This window comes from Malaya genurostris, chromosome 1 (assembly GCF_030247185.1).
Source record: "Malaya genurostris strain Urasoe2022 chromosome 1, Malgen_1.1, whole genome shotgun sequence".
Taxonomy (NCBI): Eukaryota; Metazoa; Arthropoda; class Insecta; order Diptera; family Culicidae; genus Malaya; species Malaya genurostris.
The window spans coordinates 156,751,577-156,774,187 of record NC_080570.1 but is presented as its reverse complement, the minus strand read 5'-3'; the positions used below and the strand labels follow the sequence as shown (position 1 = coordinate 156,774,187).

Below are 22,611 nucleotides of genomic sequence, written 5' to 3'. Positions count from 1 at the left end.
CTATCTTTTTCATTTGTGCATCCGGATCAATATAATACTTCTCGAATTTTATTAATTATACTATTTTTCTTGCGTAACTCTCACCTTGTGATTGAAAGTGCTATCAAAAGTATTGGTTTTATTTTTTAGCCATGCATCGATTGTGGCACAACGAATTAGATGAAGATTAGTACAGTTGCTTTGAATACGAAAGATTTTTATAGAAAAAAAAACATAACGTGGAATTTAAAAGTTGCTTATGTTTCCTTTTTGTATATTTTACTTTCTTTTTCAAAAAAATATTGATATTATAAATCCGTCTCCTGAGCTTTGCTTCTGTAATGACTGTTAATGTTCCACTTCATGAGCACTGCAATGAATAGAAATGAATCTGATTAAAAAAATTATGCAATAAACAGGTTGTTCAAGATAATGTTTTTAATGTTATGATAGTATGTTTACTTATAAAAGAATTAATGCTCTCAATGCACAGAAACAAACTCACTTTAATCGTACCGATGATGGCTGTAGCATTTCATTGGTCTACATCCTCGAGTTGTTCTCAGGAATTCACTGAGCTGGCGCAGAGGGAACCAAATTAAAAACTTATGGAACGATTCCACAACTTTCTCAAAATGTTTGTTTATTAATCCTACTAGTTCATAACAACTTAAGCAGTGTTGCTAGGGTACATTATTTTTATCTTTATCAGGGGGTCGCTATATTTTTGGTAACTGGCAATAAATCGGTAACGGACAATTGTAATGGAAATTTTTATTCGGAGTGCCTGGTCGTGTCGTCGGTTTAGCACTAATTTAGTGAAATTATTCTAATTTTTTTATGAAAAGACTGAAAGAAATACTTATCGATCCCTATACTTAAAAAAATCGATCTTTCACATTTTAAGTCAAATTACAAAAAACCCTTCTAGTGGTGTGATAATGCCTTTCTCTTTCTTCAAAACAGTCTCGTAAAAATATTTGTTATTTTTTTAATAAATAGTTTGTGACACTAATTTGGGCTCATTTCAATTGATCAATTGATTCTGATTGAACCGAGTAGTTCACAAAAGCATTCTTCAGTGTTTATGTCACATAGTAGGCATCATTTTTCCAACCACGTGCTTGACATTTGCGTTGCCTATTTGTATGAGAAGAGTAATGCTAATCTAAGAAAACCCTTCTTAGTACACTTAGTGGAATTTTCTTAGATCTTGAAAAATCGATTTTCATAGATCTTGAAAAATTCAGTTACGTCGCTTATACCATCCTATCTCCGGAACCAAAAGTCACAGCTATTTGATCTTTGAACGTGATCAATGGCCCGACAGTAGCTTTCAAACGAGCATAACTTTGTTAGAATCGGTTCAGCCATCTCTGAGAAAATTGAGCGCGTATAAATATTTTCGAAAAGTGCAAACACACACACTCAAACATTTTCCGATCTCGTCGAACTGATTCGAATGGTATATAAAACTATGGGTCTCCGATGCTCCGTTCGAAAGTCGGTTTTTCCAGCAAATCTAATACCTTTCTATAGAGAAATGTGATTTTATCACAAATTGAGCTTCATTGGAATCCTGGATGATAATCACTTTCAGTTTTGTTAAGTTTTCAATAAAAAACGCACTGGATAAAAAAAATAAGTTTGGACTAGAAATAGTTTTTTGTTAGAAAAACTTTTTTTTCTTCAAAAGTGTTCATTTTGTCATGTTGTTAGGGTTGCTGGGAACCTATCTTGGGACAAAATTTTATCAAAATAAACAATTTTAAATTTTGAAAGTAAATTTGTTTCAGTGTAGGACTCGATAAGGATTTTTTGCAGTGTATTTTTTTGTGTATTTTTTTGACTGATTCTATGGAAATCACTAGTACAACACTTTTTTGTAAGGTTGGTCGTTTTTCTACCATTACTATTTAAAAAAAAATATAGGTTTGAAAAGTTTGGCCCTTTTCAAAAGATAGACAAGTTTTTTTTTGCGAAAGCAAAATATGCAAAGTGACTTTTTGTGACAGAGTCTACATGTTCCAGAAAGTTTCATTCAGATCTGAGATGGTAGTGCCAATGTTTGTTCGAGTTAGCGCGAAATTCGTCATATGGAAAAAGCTCAGTTGCAAAAGCCTGGTTCGGATTCTAGATCAAGAATTCAGTTCATGAATTAAATTCTGAAATTTTGAAACTGAACTCGTTCTTAGAATCCAGAAAATAAGTATTCTTAGAACTTTGAATTTTTGCTAAATAAATAAACGGTCTTTGAAATGTACAGGGATGATTTTAGATCTGAAAAATAGTTATTCAGGGGTTAGCTTAGTTTTGTGCTTAGGGCACACAACCGTTTTAATTTTTTTTTATCTTTTGTTTTTATTATATTTTTTACGTTTCGTCTTATACTCATCAGTGCACAGCAGTTCAAATTGAACTGCCTAATGCAAATCTCGGCTGTTCATTTTGAATCGCTAAGCAGACGTAAAGATTCTGCTATTTGCAGAACACTTTTTGTTCAGCACCGAAGTGCCATGTCTAAACTGACGTGCCAAACGAAAACGGATTTTCGACTTTAACTGAGTCGAAGACGAAACGTAAAATATATTCATGAAAAATCGTTTTTGAAGCAAAATTTCGTAAGGAATCTGAAAAGGCAACTCAAAATTATAAAACTTTAGCCCAAATAGCTGAAATTTGAAAAAGTTTCAAGTTAATTTCATAAACTTTGCTTCATTTTATATAATGGTGGCGTTATATCGTGAGTAAAAATGACATATAAATAATGACACGATTTTTTGCAACATTGGGTTTGGTGTTGAATACAATAAAATGGGTATTATTAGAGATCGTTCATTTTCTAAGGTAACTGACGTTTATAATGCTAGTAATGTTCAACTCTGTTTAGCTCAATGCATTGATGTTGCTTTGTTGTGTAATATCATGCAATAAGTATAACTTCAAATTGTAGTAAAATTTAAAATTTAGCCTTGACAGGCTTCCGAATGAACTGAATAAAAGCTAAGTATAATCGATCATGAAATTCGACCGCGCTCTCCCATATGTTGAATTAATATTTGGTACTAGTAAAGATACCGAGCATACTTGAATGTTTTATTTTTGTTTTCAATCGTTCTTTAGAAGGAGAATCGTTGCTTGCTACAAAACTATGGCCTAATACACATTGTTAGCCTGTTAGTCAATTATAAATATCAATGGTTCATAGTTCTAATGTAATAGTAATCAATAAAAAAAAGGCGGGAGGGTAATGACAGAGACATGACTGGATGACGTGAACACGAATAATTCTGACATCCGAATATCATCGAGAAACCCCATGAAAACGATTTCATTTTTATTCTCCTTCTTTTTCGATATCCTTAGTTAATTAATACTATCTGATGTACGGAAAATGTTACAGTAAAAATAAAAATGCTTACAATTGTGATTTTGAAAGAAGTTAAACAGATTTCAGCGATTTCGTCTTTCTTTTCCTCTTCATCTTTTATAATTTTATTCTTTTATTTGGATCAGGGAAAAGCCCACTTGAGTTAGTTTCTGTCAAACTTGTTTCCCAGCAGGCATAAAACCTCCTCATTTTTTGCATCAATAGATTAAAATCATCCAAATGATATATTTCATTAAATCTAGTGCTTTTATAGTAATTAAATTTAATGAGACAGTAACGTAGGAAACGATACATTTGTTAAATATGCGGCACATGCTAGCAATCGGCTCATGATATTCATAATTAGTTCTAGCATAGGGAATTCGAAAAAAAATAAGATCGAAGTTTACGACGTCGAAAGTCTAATTATAACAATTGCAATAGCTCAGAGCAATCGATTCGTGACTAAAGTAGGTCTACCACAAAACTAGCTTTGCAAAAGTCGCGACGGACAATAAATCGAGACCAATCAGTTTGCAGCGAAAACGTCGGAGAGCGAATCGGACAAATTTGCGTTGAATCGCTTCAATGCGATGGGGTTCGTTTTGGTAATAAGGTGAGTTGAGCGAACTAAAGCGCAATACAGAGCTTACAAGCAATGTACATCAGAGATTTTTTTAGTAACGCGGAAAATAAATCCTAATAGCTTTGAGGCTTTGGAGATAGTAAGCTCTATGTGCTCTCTAAAATTTAATTTACATAAAACTCACAAGCTTCCAAAATTCGCAAAGAACTTTTTTCATTCGAACAAATGATTCACAAATGTGGAATGATGTTTTAGTGAAATAATGAGAAATCTAGAGATTTCAGATCCGTAGAATAGACAGAAATCCGTACACCTACGGATAAATCCGTTGGGTTGGCATCGCTGATCGGGACTGATATGCGCCTGATATTCATAAAACCGTCGTCGCGGGTACGAGAAAGGCAAGCTAGAGTGATGATCATTTTTGAAACGTTGTCAAAACTTAATTTTTAAGCTATTTATGGTTATCTCACATTATTGAAAGTTTAATCATAGATTGCTGATCATATTTCTGATGACGCGGAGAAAGAATTATGTTGTTGCGTTTAGTACAATTCGAGATATTCACGATTAAGTTCTACCTATTCTTTCACAGGGCGAATTTTGAACAGGCGTCTTATAGTGAAGTAAGATGTATTTATGTCAAAGATCTGACTGGAAGCTAAAAACACGATTTGATGGCTCTGATGAAATTTGTCTTCTCCAAACAATTCGTTTAATTTCCGTCATTAAATCTTTTTTTGTTTATATAAAAGGTAACTATTTCTTTTCGCATTTTTTACTTGTGTTTGTCCTCTGAAAAATTAGACCATACATCAAAACTCAACTTTGCACTACCCTTCCGAAACAGCTCGCGATGGTGTCAATTCGGGCTTTCAAAATTCCACGTCCTTTGTGACAGGCAGTACAAAGCGAAACATTAGTCACAATAAGTGCAGCGTCGAAGGCGTATCGGAGTGGAAAATAAGTTACTCTTGGCAAACGTCTCCAACGAAAAAAAAATACCTCAACTTCAACTTCAGAAAGGAAAGAAAGAGCCGCCGCAATTTGGAAACGATTGTAAGTTAATTAACCATTTCATTAAAAAAAAGACGCGATTTTGCTCGGATTTTCAAAAGGGCAATGCGGAGAGTGTTTTTTTCTTTCTTTCGGCCATGCTTTGCTGGACTTTAATTTTCTTTGGAGTTTAAAACTTTTCACGAGATTTGATGGACTTTCGGTGTTGGAGTAAAGAAAAAAAAAATCGCGGTTCGCGAACCAGCAGATAAATAATTGCTTGAATGTCGTGCACGGCTGTGAGTAAGACAGGATTCCGACCGTCCGAGAAGCATCGTCATCATCATCGTATTATTTATGAAGCAAATTTCGAGAGGGCGACCTCGAAAAAAAAGTGTTAAAAATCGATTGTGATTTGTGATGAAATAATGGCTTTTGTTGTTTTTTTTTCAGGCAGAAATTTCGCAGCTCTATTAGAAACGATTTAACATATTTTACACCGCTTAACCGATAATTTGGCCAATGAGCCCCGTTCATTAGCCCACCGGCAATTACGATCAATTTAATGATAGCTGAACAAAACGCGAAACTGGATGAAAATGGATTGTAACAGCCTCTACGTAAGCGCTTAGCCTATTCATGCCCAGTGGCTTCGTCAGTACGGGACCTCGCAGTTTGGTTTGGTCAGCGTCGACCCTCAGCGTGACGTCCAGAAATTAGTTAACGATCCAATTTGGTCATGCTTACGGTCAAGTGGCAGCAGTCGGGAACAAAAGCAAGAACACAGTAGGCGAGCACAACAGCAGAAAAGGCAGTCTTTTAACCTCGGAAAAAAAATCTTCCTCCATAAATGCGCCGCATTGTGTTGAGCTGGAAAAATGTACATAAATTAACTTCAAGAGTAAGGAAAAAAAATTGATGCCCGGACGCGTGAAAAGAAAATAATTTCCTCCCCGTCGACATTTCGGGAAGCCGACAACTTGCGACCTGATCGCGCCTTTCGGTACCGTTTTCAAACAGTGGCATCGATCAAATCGACGATAAATTCACAACAATACGATTTCTGTCCGGACCGGAGTTCCCGGCCACTACAAAAACAGCCCAGTCCCGATCGAGTGAACATCATTAACTCGGCAGGAGCAATGTCGGGATCTCGCCAGAGGAGTCAAACTGGCTGGCTGTGGAGAAGATCAACGGCCCAGAAGCTGAATGGTTCTATTGAGAGACAAACGGAAAAAAACATGAAACATGTTGGTCAAAAGCGTGAAGATTCTGCCGAAATCCTGAAGCTTTGATGATTGACTTTCGACATCGCACCGAAAGAAAAAAAAAACAGCATTTGTAATATTCTTACTTGAACTTGGGAACGTTTAAACCGTGCGATGATTGGAAATAATCGCTGATTGATCGTCAACGGGATCGCCGGGAGTCCCCGTAAAGAACTGGGCAACGAATTTTCTTGAGGCTTACGACCTTTCCCAGAAGTTAGAATGAAAATGGAATCATATTTCAAATTGAACGGTTGGATTCAAAAGTCGTCGGTGAGAGCGACTTAGTTTGGAAAATCCGTTTAAATTTTTTGTTTGGAATGAAATATGAAAAAAACAAATGTTTTTATCCGGTTCTTGCATTCAAATTTATTTTGGCGACTGTCGCTAAGGACGAGCAAGCATGGCTTGCTTGTTTTTTTATTATGTGCAGCCTCATACAATGACAGTACAGTCGGTAGAAAAATGTTGCATGCAAAAACCGGATAAAATCATGTGCAATCAAAGTTTTTACGTCCGGTTTTTGCGAAAAAAAAAAATGTTTCTGAACGTTCTGGGCTTTGCAAAATCCGTGTCCCGTTTTTTCCACCCATAGTGTAAAGACTGTCCCAGAAAGTATGGACGCACTTTGATTTCGCTGTAAATAATTCACAAGTGTTAGATATTCAAATTTTATTTGATATACTGATAATTCGGCTGAAAAGTTCGTATCGTTTAATAGAAACACACATTTTTTTTGCCAAAATTAGTTTTTATTATTCAACATAATTGCCATCAGAGGCGATACAGCGACTGTAGCGATCTTCCAACTTTTCGATACCATTTTTGTAGTACGATTTGTCCTTTGCCTCAAAATAGGCCTCAGTTTCAGCGATTACATCTTCATTGCTTCTAAATTTTTTACCAGCGAGCATTCTCTTGAGGTCTGAGAACAGGAAAAAGTCACTGGGGGCCAAATCTGGAGAATACGGTGGATGAGGGAGCAATTCGAAGCCCAATTCGTTCAATTTCAGCATGATTTTCATCGACTTGTGACACGGTGCATTGTCTTGATGAAACAAAACTTTTTTCTTCTTCAAATGAGGCCGCTTTCTCATATCCAAATATTCGTGAATAATATGTCGAACACGTTTCTTTGATATCTTTAGGGTGTCAGCTATCTCGATCAACTTCACTTTACTGTCATTGAAAATCATTTTGTGGATACTCATATGACCAGTACGAAATTTTGCAAACCACTTACGAATTGTTGCTTCGCCCGGTGCAGAGTCTGGATAACACTCATCAAGCCATTTTTTGGTATCGGCGGCACTTTTTTTCATCAAAAAGTAGTGTTTCATCAACACACGAAATTCCTTTTTTTCCATTTTTTTCACAATAACAAAAGTAGCTTCACTCAAAATGCAATATCTCACAAACTAATAATGTATACACGTATCTTTTGAAGGTTGGTACTAACTGGAAATGGTATGGATTTAATTCTATTGGCGCCCTCTCATAGAAACGATACGAACTTTTCAGCCGATCTGTTATTAGACTACAACAACAGAATATTATTCTCAACATTTGCTACTTAGCCATTGTAGACTAGCTGGCGCACGTTCTTGCGAACGTTTTTCATTAAATTCCGTACAGACTTCTGGCGACAAGTTTTGACACTTTTTTCCATTCTTTTTCGAACTGTTGAATGGTTTCGGCTGCCGAGACATGTTTCCTACGATGTGCCTTCGTTATTGCCCAAAATACCTCAATTGGTCGAAGTTGTGGCCAATTTGTTGTGGATTCATGTCTTTTGGGACGAAAGTGACATTTTTGGTAGTATACCATTCTACCGTTGATTTCGAGTAGTGGCAAGAAGCAAGATCTGGCCAGAAGACAACAGGATCCTTGTCCAGGCTTCGAATCATGGGTAGAAGTCGTTTTTGTATTCATTCCTCGATGTATATTTCGCTGTTCATTGAAGCAGCGGTGATGAAGGGTTTCGAAATCTTACCGCAGCTACAAATTGCTTGCCAGACCATAGCTTTCTTACCAAATTTTTCGACTTTAATCGATATCTCGGACTGGTTGAACACTTACCCTTCACGTACCGTATAATATTGTGACATCCCGGCAAGGGTTTGTAATCGAGTTTCACGTAGGTTTCGTCGTCCATGATTATGCAGTTTAAATTTCCAGCAAGAATCGTATTGTACAGCTTTCGAACCCTCGGCCTGATCGATGCTTCTGGTTTCGGACTACGTTTTGGTTGTTTCTGCTTCTCATAGGTTCGAAGATTCAAACGTTCTTTAGCACGAAGAACATTTGACTTCGAAGTGCCCACTTTTTTGGCCACATCTCTAACTGAATCCCGAACTTCAGTATACGTTTATCCAACTGAGGGTTAGCAGGACCTTTTTTCGACCCGTTTTCGGTTTATCCTCAAAGGTGTTATCCTCACCGAACTTCCTAATTGCATTTCGCACGGCTTTTTCACTTACTCTTTCCATTTTTGCTATCTTTCTCAGTGACAGTCCGCGTTCTGTGCACCATTTGTACACAATTTTTCGACGTTGTTGTGCTGAAAGTCCACGCATTTCGAAACAAACTAATAACGAACGAATAAACAACTGCACAAGTGGTTAGAGAAGAGTGTAAACAACAGAACGCAGCCATAAAAATTGACAGAATTACTATTAAAAATACTGAAACAGAATTTCCAAAATATGTTGCACTTATTCAGTATTTGCAATGGCAACGGGATCTGCACTGGTTTCTTTTGTGCAACTTCCTTCTGAAAGCAACCTGAGCGAAATCGTTCGCAATTTAAACTGATGTTTTGTAACCATTTTCTTCCTCGGCTCAGACAGTGGTTTTCGGTTCCAAGAAAGACTCTTCCTGGCAGTTACAGTTTAGGTCGAAACCGCAAGGAAGCCAAATTCCGACCGTCTTCACTGGCGATCCGGCTGGCTTCTGCTGGGAAACCAGTGGTCCCCCCTAAAGCGGCTTACCGGCCAGTTTAACTGCCGGCAGTTGCACTTTTCACTGGAACCTAAACGAATCGATATCGCTTTTGTGTTTGTGAATATCATTATGAAGTTTTCCGAGCGACTAACCGATTGCAAAAATTTTTAAAATCAACTCACCTTTGCAACATTTCAGAATATCGATTTTCATCCTGACTGGCAAAATCGTGGACTCTTCGTTGCGGCTTTTGCCTAAAGCTCAATCGAGTGGAAGCAGAGGCAATAATAACTCCAGACACTCCTCCTCCTCCTCCTCCCGTGTCTTCGTTTTTATTTTTCAGGTCATCCGTGTTCCCTCCACCATCGTTCCAATAATTTGCACAAAAACATCCGAAACGTCAGACTACTAATTCGATTTCCGGTGTGCGAGACTTGCTGCGAAACTATTCATTCATGAAAATGGCACCCAACCTCTCCCGCGCCAGTCACAAAATGTTGCGCAGTCAAATTTCGCAGAAAACAAAACCAACAATCAATGAAGCTCCCACGTTCTGCAAACTTAACCTCTTCCCCCTTTCCTAGCACCTGAAAATCGTTCGCAAATAAAAGAGCAGCCATTTTGGATCGATTTAACATCGGAATGAAAACGTTAGCTCGGTTTAGAATCGATTTCAATCACAATAGCCATGACTTTTTATGTTGCCTCCCTGAAACGCAATGCGCAATAAAAGAACATCCCTTTGTGCGAATGATGATGATGACGATGATGATAGTAATTTTAGATGATAAGGAAAAAAAGAACAACCAATCGAAACTCGATTTCCGCGCGATTCATCACCGCGAGTCGAACAAAAAAAGTCACGCAAAAGATTTTATTACCACTCGCAAATTATTCGCCAATTCTTTTACGGTACCGGTGCGATGCGGAGCAGGACAAGGGGCCGGACGAAACTCCAGCCAAATACGAGAATTATGATGCTCTTTTCGAACATTTTAGAGCACTGTACTTGTCTGTCGGAAGGGGGAAAAAATTGGCAAAAATTATCTTTTATTAATAGCATTTTCGATTTTATTATTCCTGTTGTTTCAAGTGGAAACGTGGCGAACCGCATCCCAGCATCCAACAAGGCAGCAGGCGGTGCGTGGTGCAGCGATGTCGGGGGGTCGGTCGATACGACAGTTCAACAACTCTGGAGGGAACGAGCTCTGCCAATTCGGATCCTATGAGCACAAAAATAAAAGCATTACGACGGCACCATTCGAGTTTTCAACTTTGAAAGTCGTTATTATGTGAATTCTGAAACGAAAAACGATTATTCGTATTTATTTTGATACGTGACTCTTACTCCGTCGCCACCGCCGTCGTCGTCGTCGTCGTCAATCGATGCTGAATGGTGGCATTGTTCGACAATGGCTGCTGGCATGTCATGATCTTTTTCTTTTTTTTTTTTGTATCGGATGTTAGGTTTTTACGAAGAGTTGGAAATGGCTTTGCGACTGGATTGCATTTGGTTCGCAAAAAGCAGCCATTATTTTTTTTTCGTTCTGAAGCTTTATTAATTTATCGGTTGTTGGTCTTTTGTTCGGATTTTACATAGTTTAATTTTGAAGTCTTTTTCATTTGTTTGTCGTGTATTTTGAATTGTTGTGATGTTATAATTTTGTTATTTTTTATATCATTCATTTTACCCCAGCTTTGACCATTTTGGTTTAATTTTGTTATCTACTGTATCGTATTCATCAAAAAGTCAAAGTCAAAAAGTTTTATTCTTTTGAGTAATATTGTGTTTCTAGCTTCAGTTATAGAGCTTAAACGATACACAACCAATTTCACATCTTCCATTTAATTGGTTTTTAACCAAGGCGTGTGAGGATAAAAGGAATAAAATGCACCAGCTAAGGAAGTGTTTCTATATCCTAACTAAAGAAAATAAAATGTGAATGTTTTATGCACGATCACCTTCAATCACTATTCGTTCTCATAAATATAAACGAATACTAGCCGTATTCATTGAAAAATACAAAAATGTCTAAATTTTCAATGCACTTAAAATGTGAAAAAATCATGAACTCGGGACACAAAATATAAATGCTGAAAGATCTTCAGCAAAGCACAGTATGAAAAAAGGATAAAAAGCACGAGTTTATTCCACAATTTCATAGAGATCCATGAGTTTTTTTTAAAGTAAGTATTTCTCATGCAATCAATGACAATGTCAGTAGAACCGAACCCGCAACTAGCTCCTATGCGGGAAAAATCGTTTTACTAATTAAGGGGCGTGTAGGGTCTCATACATTTTGAACATCATTTATTATTTCTTTTAATTTTCCTATTGTAAAATATTTTGTCAGATTTTCAAGCCTGTCGGAACGAAATTCTAGAATTTATGAGCCTTTATCATTTCTTTTCTCAAGAGTTCGGCGCACAGGCCCATTAGTTCTGCTTCGATTGACTAGAAAATTTGTCAAAATATTCTTGAAACGTTTTATTATAACAAAGTATGATTTTTCAAAAGTGTTATACCCTATCCGCCCCCTAGAAAAATAAATTGCTTCCTTCGATTTTATGGACAATAAACTTTAAATAGATTTTTCTTGAAAGCACTTTTAAAAAGTCTCTGTCCATCATCATTTGAAAATTAATTCACCATTTATTTTCAAATTTTGCACATACTTTTTACATACAGAAAAACCTAACCTCAACGTGTTTTGTTACATTGAGGAGGTTTTACAGCATCGAAATGGCGGATTTTTTGGTGGAAGATCGCAGTTTTGACTCAAAACAATCATCAGAAATTTAAAAAAAAATCAAATAAAAACGTAGGGGTCTAGAAAAACATCTACTACAACTATTTTTCTTGGACTCTCAATATTTTTCCTCGAAAAAATTACAAAATGTTGTTAGGAAGATGCTTTGAATTATGCAAAACATTTGAATATATTTTTGAACGGTTGCTAAATTCCCCCTCCCTCTCCTTCAACTACCGAGCATATGAAACACACGAAGAAACCAGCCCAAATGAACAAAAACAACCAAAAAAGAGACAAAAAGTGAGTGAAAATCTTGTGGATCATGAAACTATTTTAGAAAATTCTGCGGATATCGACACAGCAATTGACAATTTGAATCATTACACTATCGAAGCTAGAAATCTTTCAGTTCCCAAAGCTCAAACTAAATTAAATTCTCCGATCATCGATGACAATTTTCAACTGCTCATTCGGTTGAAGAATGTTCGTCGACGACAATATCAACGTTCTCGTGATCCTGCTAGGAGAAACATAGTTGAGGATTTGCAAAAAAAAATTAAACATCTTTTGCGAAATGAAAATTTCGCTAAAAAAGTTGAACAAATTAAACCATATTCTAAACCTTTCTGGAAACTTTCTAAGGTTCTTAAGAAACCTCAGAAACCAATTCCTGCTCTCAAGGAAGGAAATCAAATACTTCTTACAAATAGCGAAAAAGCTCAAAAACTTGCTCAGCAGTTCGAGAGTGTCCACAATTTTAATTTGAACGTTGTGAGTCCTATTGAAAATGAAGTCTCACTGAAATATGAGCATATTTCAACCCAAGTGTTATCACAAGATGACATTATTGAGACGAATTTTGATGAAATTAAGTCAATTACTAGGAAACTTACAAACATGAAGGCTCCTGGTAATGATGGAATCTTTAATATTCTTATTAAAAATCTTCCCGATGTTGCCTTGAGACTCCTGGTTAAAATTTTCAACAAGTGTTTTTCATTAGCTTACTTCCCAAAAAGATGGAAAAACGCTAAAGTAATTCCTATCCTGAAACCTGATAAAAATCCAGCAGAAACATCAAGTTATCGACCAATAAGCTTACTTTCTTCTATCAGTAAACTTTTTGGAAAAAAATATCTTGTTGAGAATCATCATCTCATATAAATGAGAATTCAATTTTTTACCAGAGCAGTTTGGATTTCGTCATGAACATTTAACTACTCATCAACTTGTCAGAGTAACGAACATGATAAAAGCAAATAAATCCTCTGGGTTATCCACTGGAGTTGCTCTTCTAGACATAGAAAAAGCATTCGACAGTGTTTGGCACAAAGGTTTAATAGCAAAAATGTCTGATTTCCAGTTTCCTATTTATTTGATCAAAATGATTCAAAATTATTTAACTGATCGTACTCTTCAGGTTAGCTATCGGAATTGTAAATCTGAATTGCTACCCGTACGAGCCGGTGTTCCGCAGGGTCTTGTATAATATTTTCACTTCTGATCTTCCAAATCTACCCGTTGGTTGTCAGAAATCGCTATTCTGTGACGACACAAGTCTGTTAGCCACAGGTAGAAATCTAAGAGTGATCTGCAGTCGCCTACAAAAAAGTGTAAATATTTTCAGTGATTATCTGTCAAAATGGAAAATTAAACCAAATGCAGCAAAAACGCACTTAATTATCTTTCCTCATAAGCCAAGAGCTTCTTTTCTAGAACCAAACAATAATCACATTCTCAAATTGAATGGCTTGGAATTGACATGGTCTGATCAAGCTAAATACTTAGGTTTAACGTATGACAAAAAACTCACTTTCAAGGATCACATTGAAGGAATCCAGGCAAAGTGTAATAAATATATTAAATGTTTATATCCTCTTATAAACAGAAATTCTAAGCTCTGTCTAAAAAACAAATTGTTAATTTATAAACAAATTTTCAGACCAACCATGCTTTATGCAGTACCAATTTGGTCAAATTGTTGTTCCACCAGGAAGAAAACGCTTCAAAGGATTCAGAATAAAATTCTGAAAATGATTTTGAAGCGTCCTCCCTGGTTTAGTACGAATGAGTTACACAGACACACAAATATAGAACCATTATGTATAATTGAACTGCGTGACGCCCGAGCACAACTGAAGATGTTCGGTTCTTCTGTTCAATTAGGCTGTTTCTTCGTGGAGTTTAGTGTGGTTTAACTGTCAAAACTACTTTCCCGGATAGGTGCTAGCTACGGATTCGAATCCCATATCTGCGGTAACTTTTTCGCGGTATTCAGTTCATAGTTATATTTGCTTGTTATTTTCCAACCATAATCAAATCAAATTAGTTTAATCAAATTTAAAAATAGCACAAGGCGGCTGTACGTCTTAACAAGACTAAAACAAATCGTTGGAACTCAACACTATTTAACCTCAAATCATCTGCTTATATAAGTTTAAAAATAGAAATTCTGCTGATGTGAATTTGGACCAATCATAATTAACAAAAACGTTACAATAATTTATATAAAACCTCACAGATAGTTTCAATGGTCGCATGAATCGCGTTATACCTTTTTACCCCAGCTCTTACTTGAACTTAGTCTTAATTTGAATTTTGGTCTACAATTCTGCAGTATGGTAAATAAAGGGTGATTTTTTAAGAGCTTGAGAACTTTTTTAAACAATAAAACGCATAAAATTTGCAAAATCTCATCGGTTCTTTATTTTAAACGTTAGATTGGTACATGACATTTACTTTTTGAAGATAATTTCATTTAAATGTTGACCGCGGCTGCGTCTTAGGTGGTCCATTCGGAAAGTCCGCTTTTTTATCGACAAATTTTGTTCAGCGATGAGGCTCATTTCTGGTTGAATGGCTACGTAAATAAGCAAAATTGCCGCATTTGGAGTGAAGAGCAACCAGAAGCCGTTCAAGAACTGCCCATGCATCCCGAAAAATGCACTGTTTGGTGTGGTTTGTACGCTGGTGGAATCATTGGACCGTATTTTTTCAAAGATGCTCTTGGACGCAACGTTACAGTGAATGGCGATCGCTATCGTTCGATGCTAACAAACTTTTTGTTGCCAAAAATGGAAGAACTGAACTTGGTTGACATGTGGTTTCAACAAGATGGCGCTACATGCCACACAGCTCGCGATTCTATGGCCATTTTGAGGGAAAACTTCGGAGAACAATTCATCTCAAGAAATGGACCGGTAAGTTGGCCACCAAGATCATGCGATTTGACGCCTTTAGACTTTTTTTTGTGGGGCTACGTCAAGTCTAAAGTCTACAGAAATAAGCCAGTAAATATTCCAGCTTTGGAAGACAACATTTCCGAAGAAATTCGGGCTATTCCGGCCGAAATGCTCGAAAAAGTTGCCAAAAATTGGACTTTCCGAATGGACCACCTAAGACGCAGCCGCGGTCAACATTTAAATGAAATTATCTTCAAAAAGTAAATGTCATGTACCAATCTAACGTTTAAAATAAAGAACCGATGAGATTTTGCAAATTTTATGCGTTTTATTGTTTAAAAAAGTTCTCAAGCTCTTAAAAAATCACCCTATACTATCTACCAAAATTTATACACACTACGTAAAAAAAACTATGACAAATTAAATGCACACTGTAAGAATGACATCACTAGGCCATTCAATGTTTAATGGATGTAATGTTTGTAACGGCACAACTCTGGAACTAAAAAACGGATTGCTATAAAACTTGAATCAGTTACTTCTTGCTCTTCAGAGATGGACATTTTCAAGGGGAGAGTGTGTAGCAAGTGTCTTCAAAAACGTCGTCTCCCCCTGGTCATGACAAAATATTTGTAATTTGACGGGAATCTAGCGGTTTATAGGAATGTTTTAAGGAGGGGGATGGGTGTAATAAGCGTTTGCTAACCGGGGGAATCTGAGGCAAAATGTTTCGTGTTTTACGAAATCGACATTTTTCGATTTTTATTATGATTATCGTAAAATCTGAGATGGGACACTGACTACATTGAGAGTATTTCAATGGCCAGGACAATTTATCAGCATCTTTCACTGTCTTGGATTCACGAAATATTTCCGAGCCACGTCGGGTTTTTCAGCTCCACATCTCGATGTTTCATGTTTCACATCACAATTTTACCATAATTGTCATCGACTTGTGAATCGATGCATTATCTTGGTGAAACAGTGCTTTTTTCTTCAACATATGAGGTCGTTTTTCTTTGATTTCCAAACGATTTATCAACGCTATGTAGTATTTGCTATCAATTGTTTTTCCTTGCTCAAGATAGTCCTTGAAGAGAAAACCATGAGCATCTGAGTGTTGTGCCTTTGAAAACTTCTTACGTGATTCACTGGCTGCAGCCCACTCTGATTCCGGAGAGAAGTTATGGATCCATGTTTCATCCATTGTGGCATATTTATGCAAAAATCTTATTCAGTACTTGTAAATATGACCAAACACTGCCCTTAATCATAAACGTTTTGTTGTTTTTGATCGACTGTGAGTAAATGCGACACCCACTTTGAAAAGAGCTTTCTCGTGGTCCAATGTTCATGTATATCAGGTGTATAACTTCGCTTCCGCCGTTTTTTTCCAGAATTAAAAGCTTTATTGCGAAAAAATGCTTACAGATGTATTATTCAAAGTATTGTTCGTCGCTAGCGACAACATTTTCCCAATTTTTCGGGTAATTTTCGGATCCCGGCTTGAAAAAAGGAGTCCTCTTTTGACGCTATCCATGAAGCAATCCATTTTTCCAACTCTTCGAAGGATTGAAAATGTTGATTTGCCAGGCCGTGTGCCGTCGAACGGAAAAGGTGGAAGTCAGAAGGGGCAACATCTGGGGAATATGGCTGGTGGGACAAGACTTCCCATTTCAGCGTTTCCAGGTACTTTTTGACCACTTTTACGACGTGAGGCCGAGCATTGTCGTGTTGGGGGATGACTTTGTCATGTCTCTCTTGATATTGTGGCCGCTTTTCTTTTAACGCGCGACTAAGGCGCATCAGTTGCGTTCGGTAGCCATCTCCTGTGATGGTTTCACCCAGTTTTAAGAGCTCGGAGTAAATCACACCGAGCTGATCCCACCAAATACAAATCATAACCTTGGCGCCGTGAATATTTGGTTTTGCCTTCGACAAAGTAGCATGCCCGGGCTATCCCCATGATTTTCTGCATTTAGGATTATCGTATTGAACCCACTTCTCATCACCGGTTACGATTCGATGTAAAAACCCCTTACGATTTTGTCTTTGAAGCAGTTGCTCACATACAAATAGACGGCGCTTGATGTCCCTCGGTTTCAACTCGTACGGCACCCAGTTTCCTTCCTTCTGAATCATGCCCAGGGCCTTCAGACGTTTTGAAATGGCTTTCTGACTCATTCCCAACGATTCGGCAAGTTCTTCTTGGGTTTGGCACGAATCTTCATCAAGCAATGCTTCTAGTTGTTCATCTGTGAAGGTTTTTTCTCTTCCACCACCATGTTTGTCATCGACATCGAAATCACCATTTTTAAAACGTTGAAACCACTCCCGACACGTTCTTTTACTCAGAGCAGCATCACCGTAAGTTTCTGAGAGAATCTGGATCATTACTGAGCTTGTACGGTATTTTCTCACCAAGAAACAATAATAAAGTAACATAGGAAATTGTTTTGAAAATGACAAAAGCAACTGCACTCAAATGGCTGTCACTTTTTTCTGAATAATTGAAATGTTATGCAATTCCACACATAGTCTTTTGGAAGTTGATGCTTCATAAACGTCATATGGAGTCAGTGTCGTGTAACCTGATTTTACACGAGTGGGTGCAAACTTTGGTTTATCCTACAGATACAATTTCGATGTGCAAAAAAGATTTCAATTTTCGTTGTAATTATTTTTTTTGTATTCGACAGAATGATACGTTCATAGAAAAGAAAAATTATTTTAAAAATAAAATAAATAGTTTTCTAATCATCAATTGTCTACAGAATATAAGCTTCATAACCATTCAAAAATATAAGTCAATGGAAAAGAGGAAGCGTTTATGTTATCAAGAGATTTTTTAAAGCTATTTCAAGTCGTTATAACCCGGGGAACGACCATAATTAGTGTGAATTCTGGTCTAAATGATATAAACAAAACAAGTCGTTCTAAACAATTATTTAATACAACGAATATTCAAGATGATCATAGTTTTTAGTCGAGGTTTAGATCACTGAAGACAGCACAATTAATATTATATTTAAAATGTGAAAACAATCATTAGACTAAAATGGACCTTCTTTGACCACCATTCTCCTATCAATTCTTAGTCTGGTGAAATACGTTTCGAAATCCCCCCGGGCCCGGAAGTTCGAAGATGTAAAAATGTTTCGTATTCTTCATAATAAAAAAATATTCGATAATCCAAATTTATGTGTCGTGACGACCGATCTGCATATTTTGTCGAATCCGTCATACCAATACTTGCACAAACAGCACGGTCAGTCAAAGTCGGAGACAAAAAAAAACGTGCCTGACGGGCCTCATCGGCCGAGTGCGGATAGGCCAACATTTTGTTGGCGCCCTCTGGTTACAGCTTTTTTTGTGGACCGCTAATTTCTTTTAACATTCTGCATAGCCTGCTTGGAATCGGACTAAAAACAGTTTATTCGTTTCTTCTCTCGAGTTGCATTTGACGTTATTTCTAAAAGCGATCGACTACTTTGATCAAACTTGAACCAGTTGTTCATTCTAGAAGTGTAAACAAACGACTGTCGAAGTTTTTCGATTTCCATTTTTTTTTTCGAACTACAAATTCACCGAAAACCGGTAAATCCAATAATAATTGATTTTTTTTATAGCGAAACGAAAGCAGAAAGGCGCTTGCTTGCAGAACGCTCTTTACACTATCATCCGATTGATTCCGCTGAGTGATCATAATGGCAATTGTCTCCACAAAAATGTAATCTCGAAAAATTCCCGTCCAACCAATCAGCAAACTCGTAGCAACTTGTCACATGTACACTCGCACCGAACAAATTTCACGCTCATTGAAAATGCCATTAAAAGAAAATCGATCAATTTTTCCACCACGTTTCAAATCAAACCTGGAACTTTTCCGTACTCTCCCTGCTGTCAATCCACCGTACCGAGGTGACGTTGGCCACTGTATTTCCGTGCAGCGTCCTTTCCATCGAGCGGAAGGCAAATCCATCAGTCATCATCGTTTTCGTTAAAGTGGAAAATTGCGACTTCAAACGTGGAAAATAAGAGAAAGAGAGAAAACAAAACGTCATCCGGGAAAAGTGTTTCCTCAATTGCTCGGGGGGTTCTTTTGTCAATGTGCTGTTGCTGGTGTTTGAAGGTGTAGGTCAGGCATTGCAAAAGAAAAACAAAATAATTGTCCTGGGTAAAAGGTGTGTCATTACCGGGGGGTTTATTGCCTGCCTGCCTGCTCGATGAATAGCGACGGTGGAAACTAGGGAAAACGGTCTTCATTTGGAGTGTAATTGGCACAAAGACCTAACGGTTCTCAACAGTTTGCCCACCATCACGAAACCGAACAGCACCGCAAACCGAGGGCGGAAAAAAATGTGGATTATGATAAGAACCTCGAAGAGTCTATCCGGGGAACGTGACGATAATAACTAAATCATCTTCGGTTTCACGTTGGGAACATCATTGCAACCCATTGAATGTTGAAACCCAGCCCGGTATGCCGCCCCCGGACGCGCACCAGGCGCTCATCAGCGCGAGAAATGAACGGATACAAAATGTATGTTAATATGTTTCCGTTTAAAACAATAGAATGATTTAATTGTTTACACTAAAGCACAGTAAGAGCCATTTCTCTTGCACCTATTTAGTAATTATTTTCTTGTTTCCCCATCCATCACCACTGGCAGCAGTCAAGTGAGAAAGAGAGAGCGAGAGAGAGAGGAAATGCGGAAACCTTAGTTACGAATTGCTCTGTCTGTCAGTGTTTTTCTGTTGCATCCGAAACACCACCGCCTTCGTCCGCCATCCCTCCGGAAACGTCAAACACTCATGATGTAATTAATTTGAATTTATGGAAAAACTCGTTGATACAGTTGAGGAGCGTCTAGCGAAAAAAAAAATGCCTCTCGATTATACTTTTCTCATTGTGATTGCAAAATTCAAACCGAGCTTCACAAAACAGTGCAACCGTCAGATCCCGGGTATTATTCGATCGAAATTGACATTGGCTTACTACACGCTCATTGAACATAAGTCAAAATTTGAGTTGCGATTACTCAGATTTATACACTAAAACGATATGTCAAAATTTGAGTATGGATTTGAGTAAAATAAACTCGTTGCCATGAGTTCTCTCGCATTTATTCATACATTAGAGTTGAGCGTTGAGTTTCTAAACATTTGAGTGAAAAAAAATACTTCTTGCAGTTCAGTGCGTTTTCTTTGTCAGATTATTCTTATCGAAATAAAGAATGCAAGAATACTTCGTTTCCCATTGCCGTTTCTAGATCCGGTTTTAAAAACATGAACCAATGTCAATCATAGATGTTTTGTGGTTTTAATTATGTTTAGTGAAAAGCGCAACATAAGGATATCAAAACAATTCAATTTGTACTCCAAACCGTACAAAAGGAAACGGTTTTGATCACTATTTTGTGCATTCAAAAGCAAGAAGAATAAATTTGTATATGAAAATTAACGAAGAAAAATTACTTCATTTTGACGGCAAGGAACTCAAATTTTGAGTTGAACTTACTCAAATTTTGAACAAAATATTTTTTTCTTATTTTGAGTAAAAATTACTCAACTTTTGACAATTTCGTCCCTTAACGCAAAAATGAGTAGATAGGTGGTAACTCAAGTTTAGAGTACGTGCACTTTTTATGAATATGAGTAATGTGTCACTCAATTTTGAGTTATGTTCAATGAGAGTGTAGACTTTGAAGTGAAAATAATACTTCAACCGTTTTGTGCTTTTCGGTACGTTATCATTCTCGGAATATTTTTATATCAAACTTCAAAATTATATTGTTATCCATTTCAGTTTCTAGTTCCTGTTGTCTACCAATCATTGATGATTTCAATAGAAATTTCTGGTTTCGATTATGTCATTTGAGAAATCTGAAATAGGTGTTTCAAAGTCGTTCAATATTGACTCCAAACATATCTTTTAAGGGATTTGCATGAAATCAAAATTTAACGATTTTCAATCGCTTTTATGCTCTTTCTATTAATTATTTCTGGAATTATGTTATTCAATGTTTTAAGTAATCTTTTTTTTAATTTTAAGTGCAAAAAATCAAATTTTGAGTTAAATTCGCTCAAATTTTGATGAAATCTATTTGTCTCATTTTGTAATACTCATTTTTGAGTTACGTTCAATGTGCGTGTATACACCTTTTGAACGTGCGAGCGGATCATTTCACCGAAAGCCATTCCACCGAAAGTCATTTCGCCGAATGGTGAACTCATTTCGCAAACAATTGGCTGGTAGATACTCTAATAAAGTCAACAAGCTTACTTGGAAGTTCAGTTCTGAAAATTATGAAATAGAAAAGAAAGAAAAATCATTCAAGTCTTTCTGGATTATTTCAAAAGTACGATATGAAGACTTTTGAAGAATTCGGCGAAATGACCCTTTCAACGAAATGGTTTTTGGCAAAACGGCTTTCGGGCGAAATGAATCTGATCCTTTGAACATCATTCGTGATATGAGTTACGACTACTCAAATTCGTAAACTGGAATCTTAAGTCTACATTTAAGTAAAGGATTTGAGTAAAATTCTTTCGCACTTAATCATACATTAGAGTAGGCGTTTAGTTGTCGAACATTTGAGTGAAAATGATAACATTCTTAACAAATTTAGGAATGCAAGAGTAGATCGATTTCCATTGCCATTTCTAGATCGTGTTTTAAAACGTCCAACCATCAATCATGATGGGTTTCAATTTAGCCAAGTGAGAAATCCAACATAAGGGTATCAAAATCGTTCAATTTTTATCTCAAATCAGAGCTACTGAAAGTCAGTTTAATTGACTTAAAGCAGACGAAAATGACGAAAAATAAATGTCACTCCGCTGGCAAATTGTGAGAACGAGATCCATGTCCAGCCAGCGGCATAAGTGGAACAGTAGTTTCTTTCTTTCATTTATCCCTTCAGTCATTTTCGGTTTTCAGTGAAAATCGCATACTGTGCAATGTCGACCATCCAACCGCAAACGATACACAATGATGTTTACCTGTTGGTGCTCGTATCTGTAGTAGTAATTAATTCTATTCATCATATTTTAGACACTCTCTGTAGCCAAACGTCACTATCGATGAAATAATGAGAACTGAAATTCTCGTCTTGTCGTAGGGAAACGAGTGATTATTGCAATTAAATTTTTATACATCTAGCCGTCAATTACGAACTAGGAAATTATTTTTCGAAAGAAACGCTAGAATAAATTATGCAAAGTATAGTCCAATCAATCGAATAATGCGCCACTACAATCAATATTGCGAACATCTTGGCCTTGGTATGTCCAAAAATGAAATGAAATTCCAGCTTAGTCGTAGAAATAATGCGTAGTATCTAAGTAAACATTGTAAACCATTTATATGTAGTCTACATTTGCTTGAGAAAATAAATAAATAATCAACTGATTATAGAATATTTCGATTTCGAGCAGTTTCATATCCAATTTTCACTTATCAAATATTTTCAAAACGAGGAACTTGTTGCACATCATACAAACAAAGTGCGCATTTCCCATTCTACGATAG

The 22,611-nt window shown here is 36.8% G+C and overlaps 1 protein-coding gene across 1 annotated transcript in view; it reads right to left on the bottom strand.

The window, feature by feature from the left end:
* Nucleotides 1–238: 238 nt before the first annotated feature.
* The window catches only part of LOC131426388 (probable ATP-dependent RNA helicase CG8611), an 84,126-nt gene continuing 61,753 nt past the window's right edge, over nucleotides 239–22,611 (bottom strand). Inside the window, exon 3 of the mRNA XM_058589085.1 lies at nucleotides 239–349. Within this exon, the coding sequence (XP_058445068.1) occupies nucleotides 288–349 (62 nt within the window). The 3' untranslated portion in view covers nucleotides 239–287. The remainder of the gene's footprint in view (nucleotides 350–22,611) is intronic.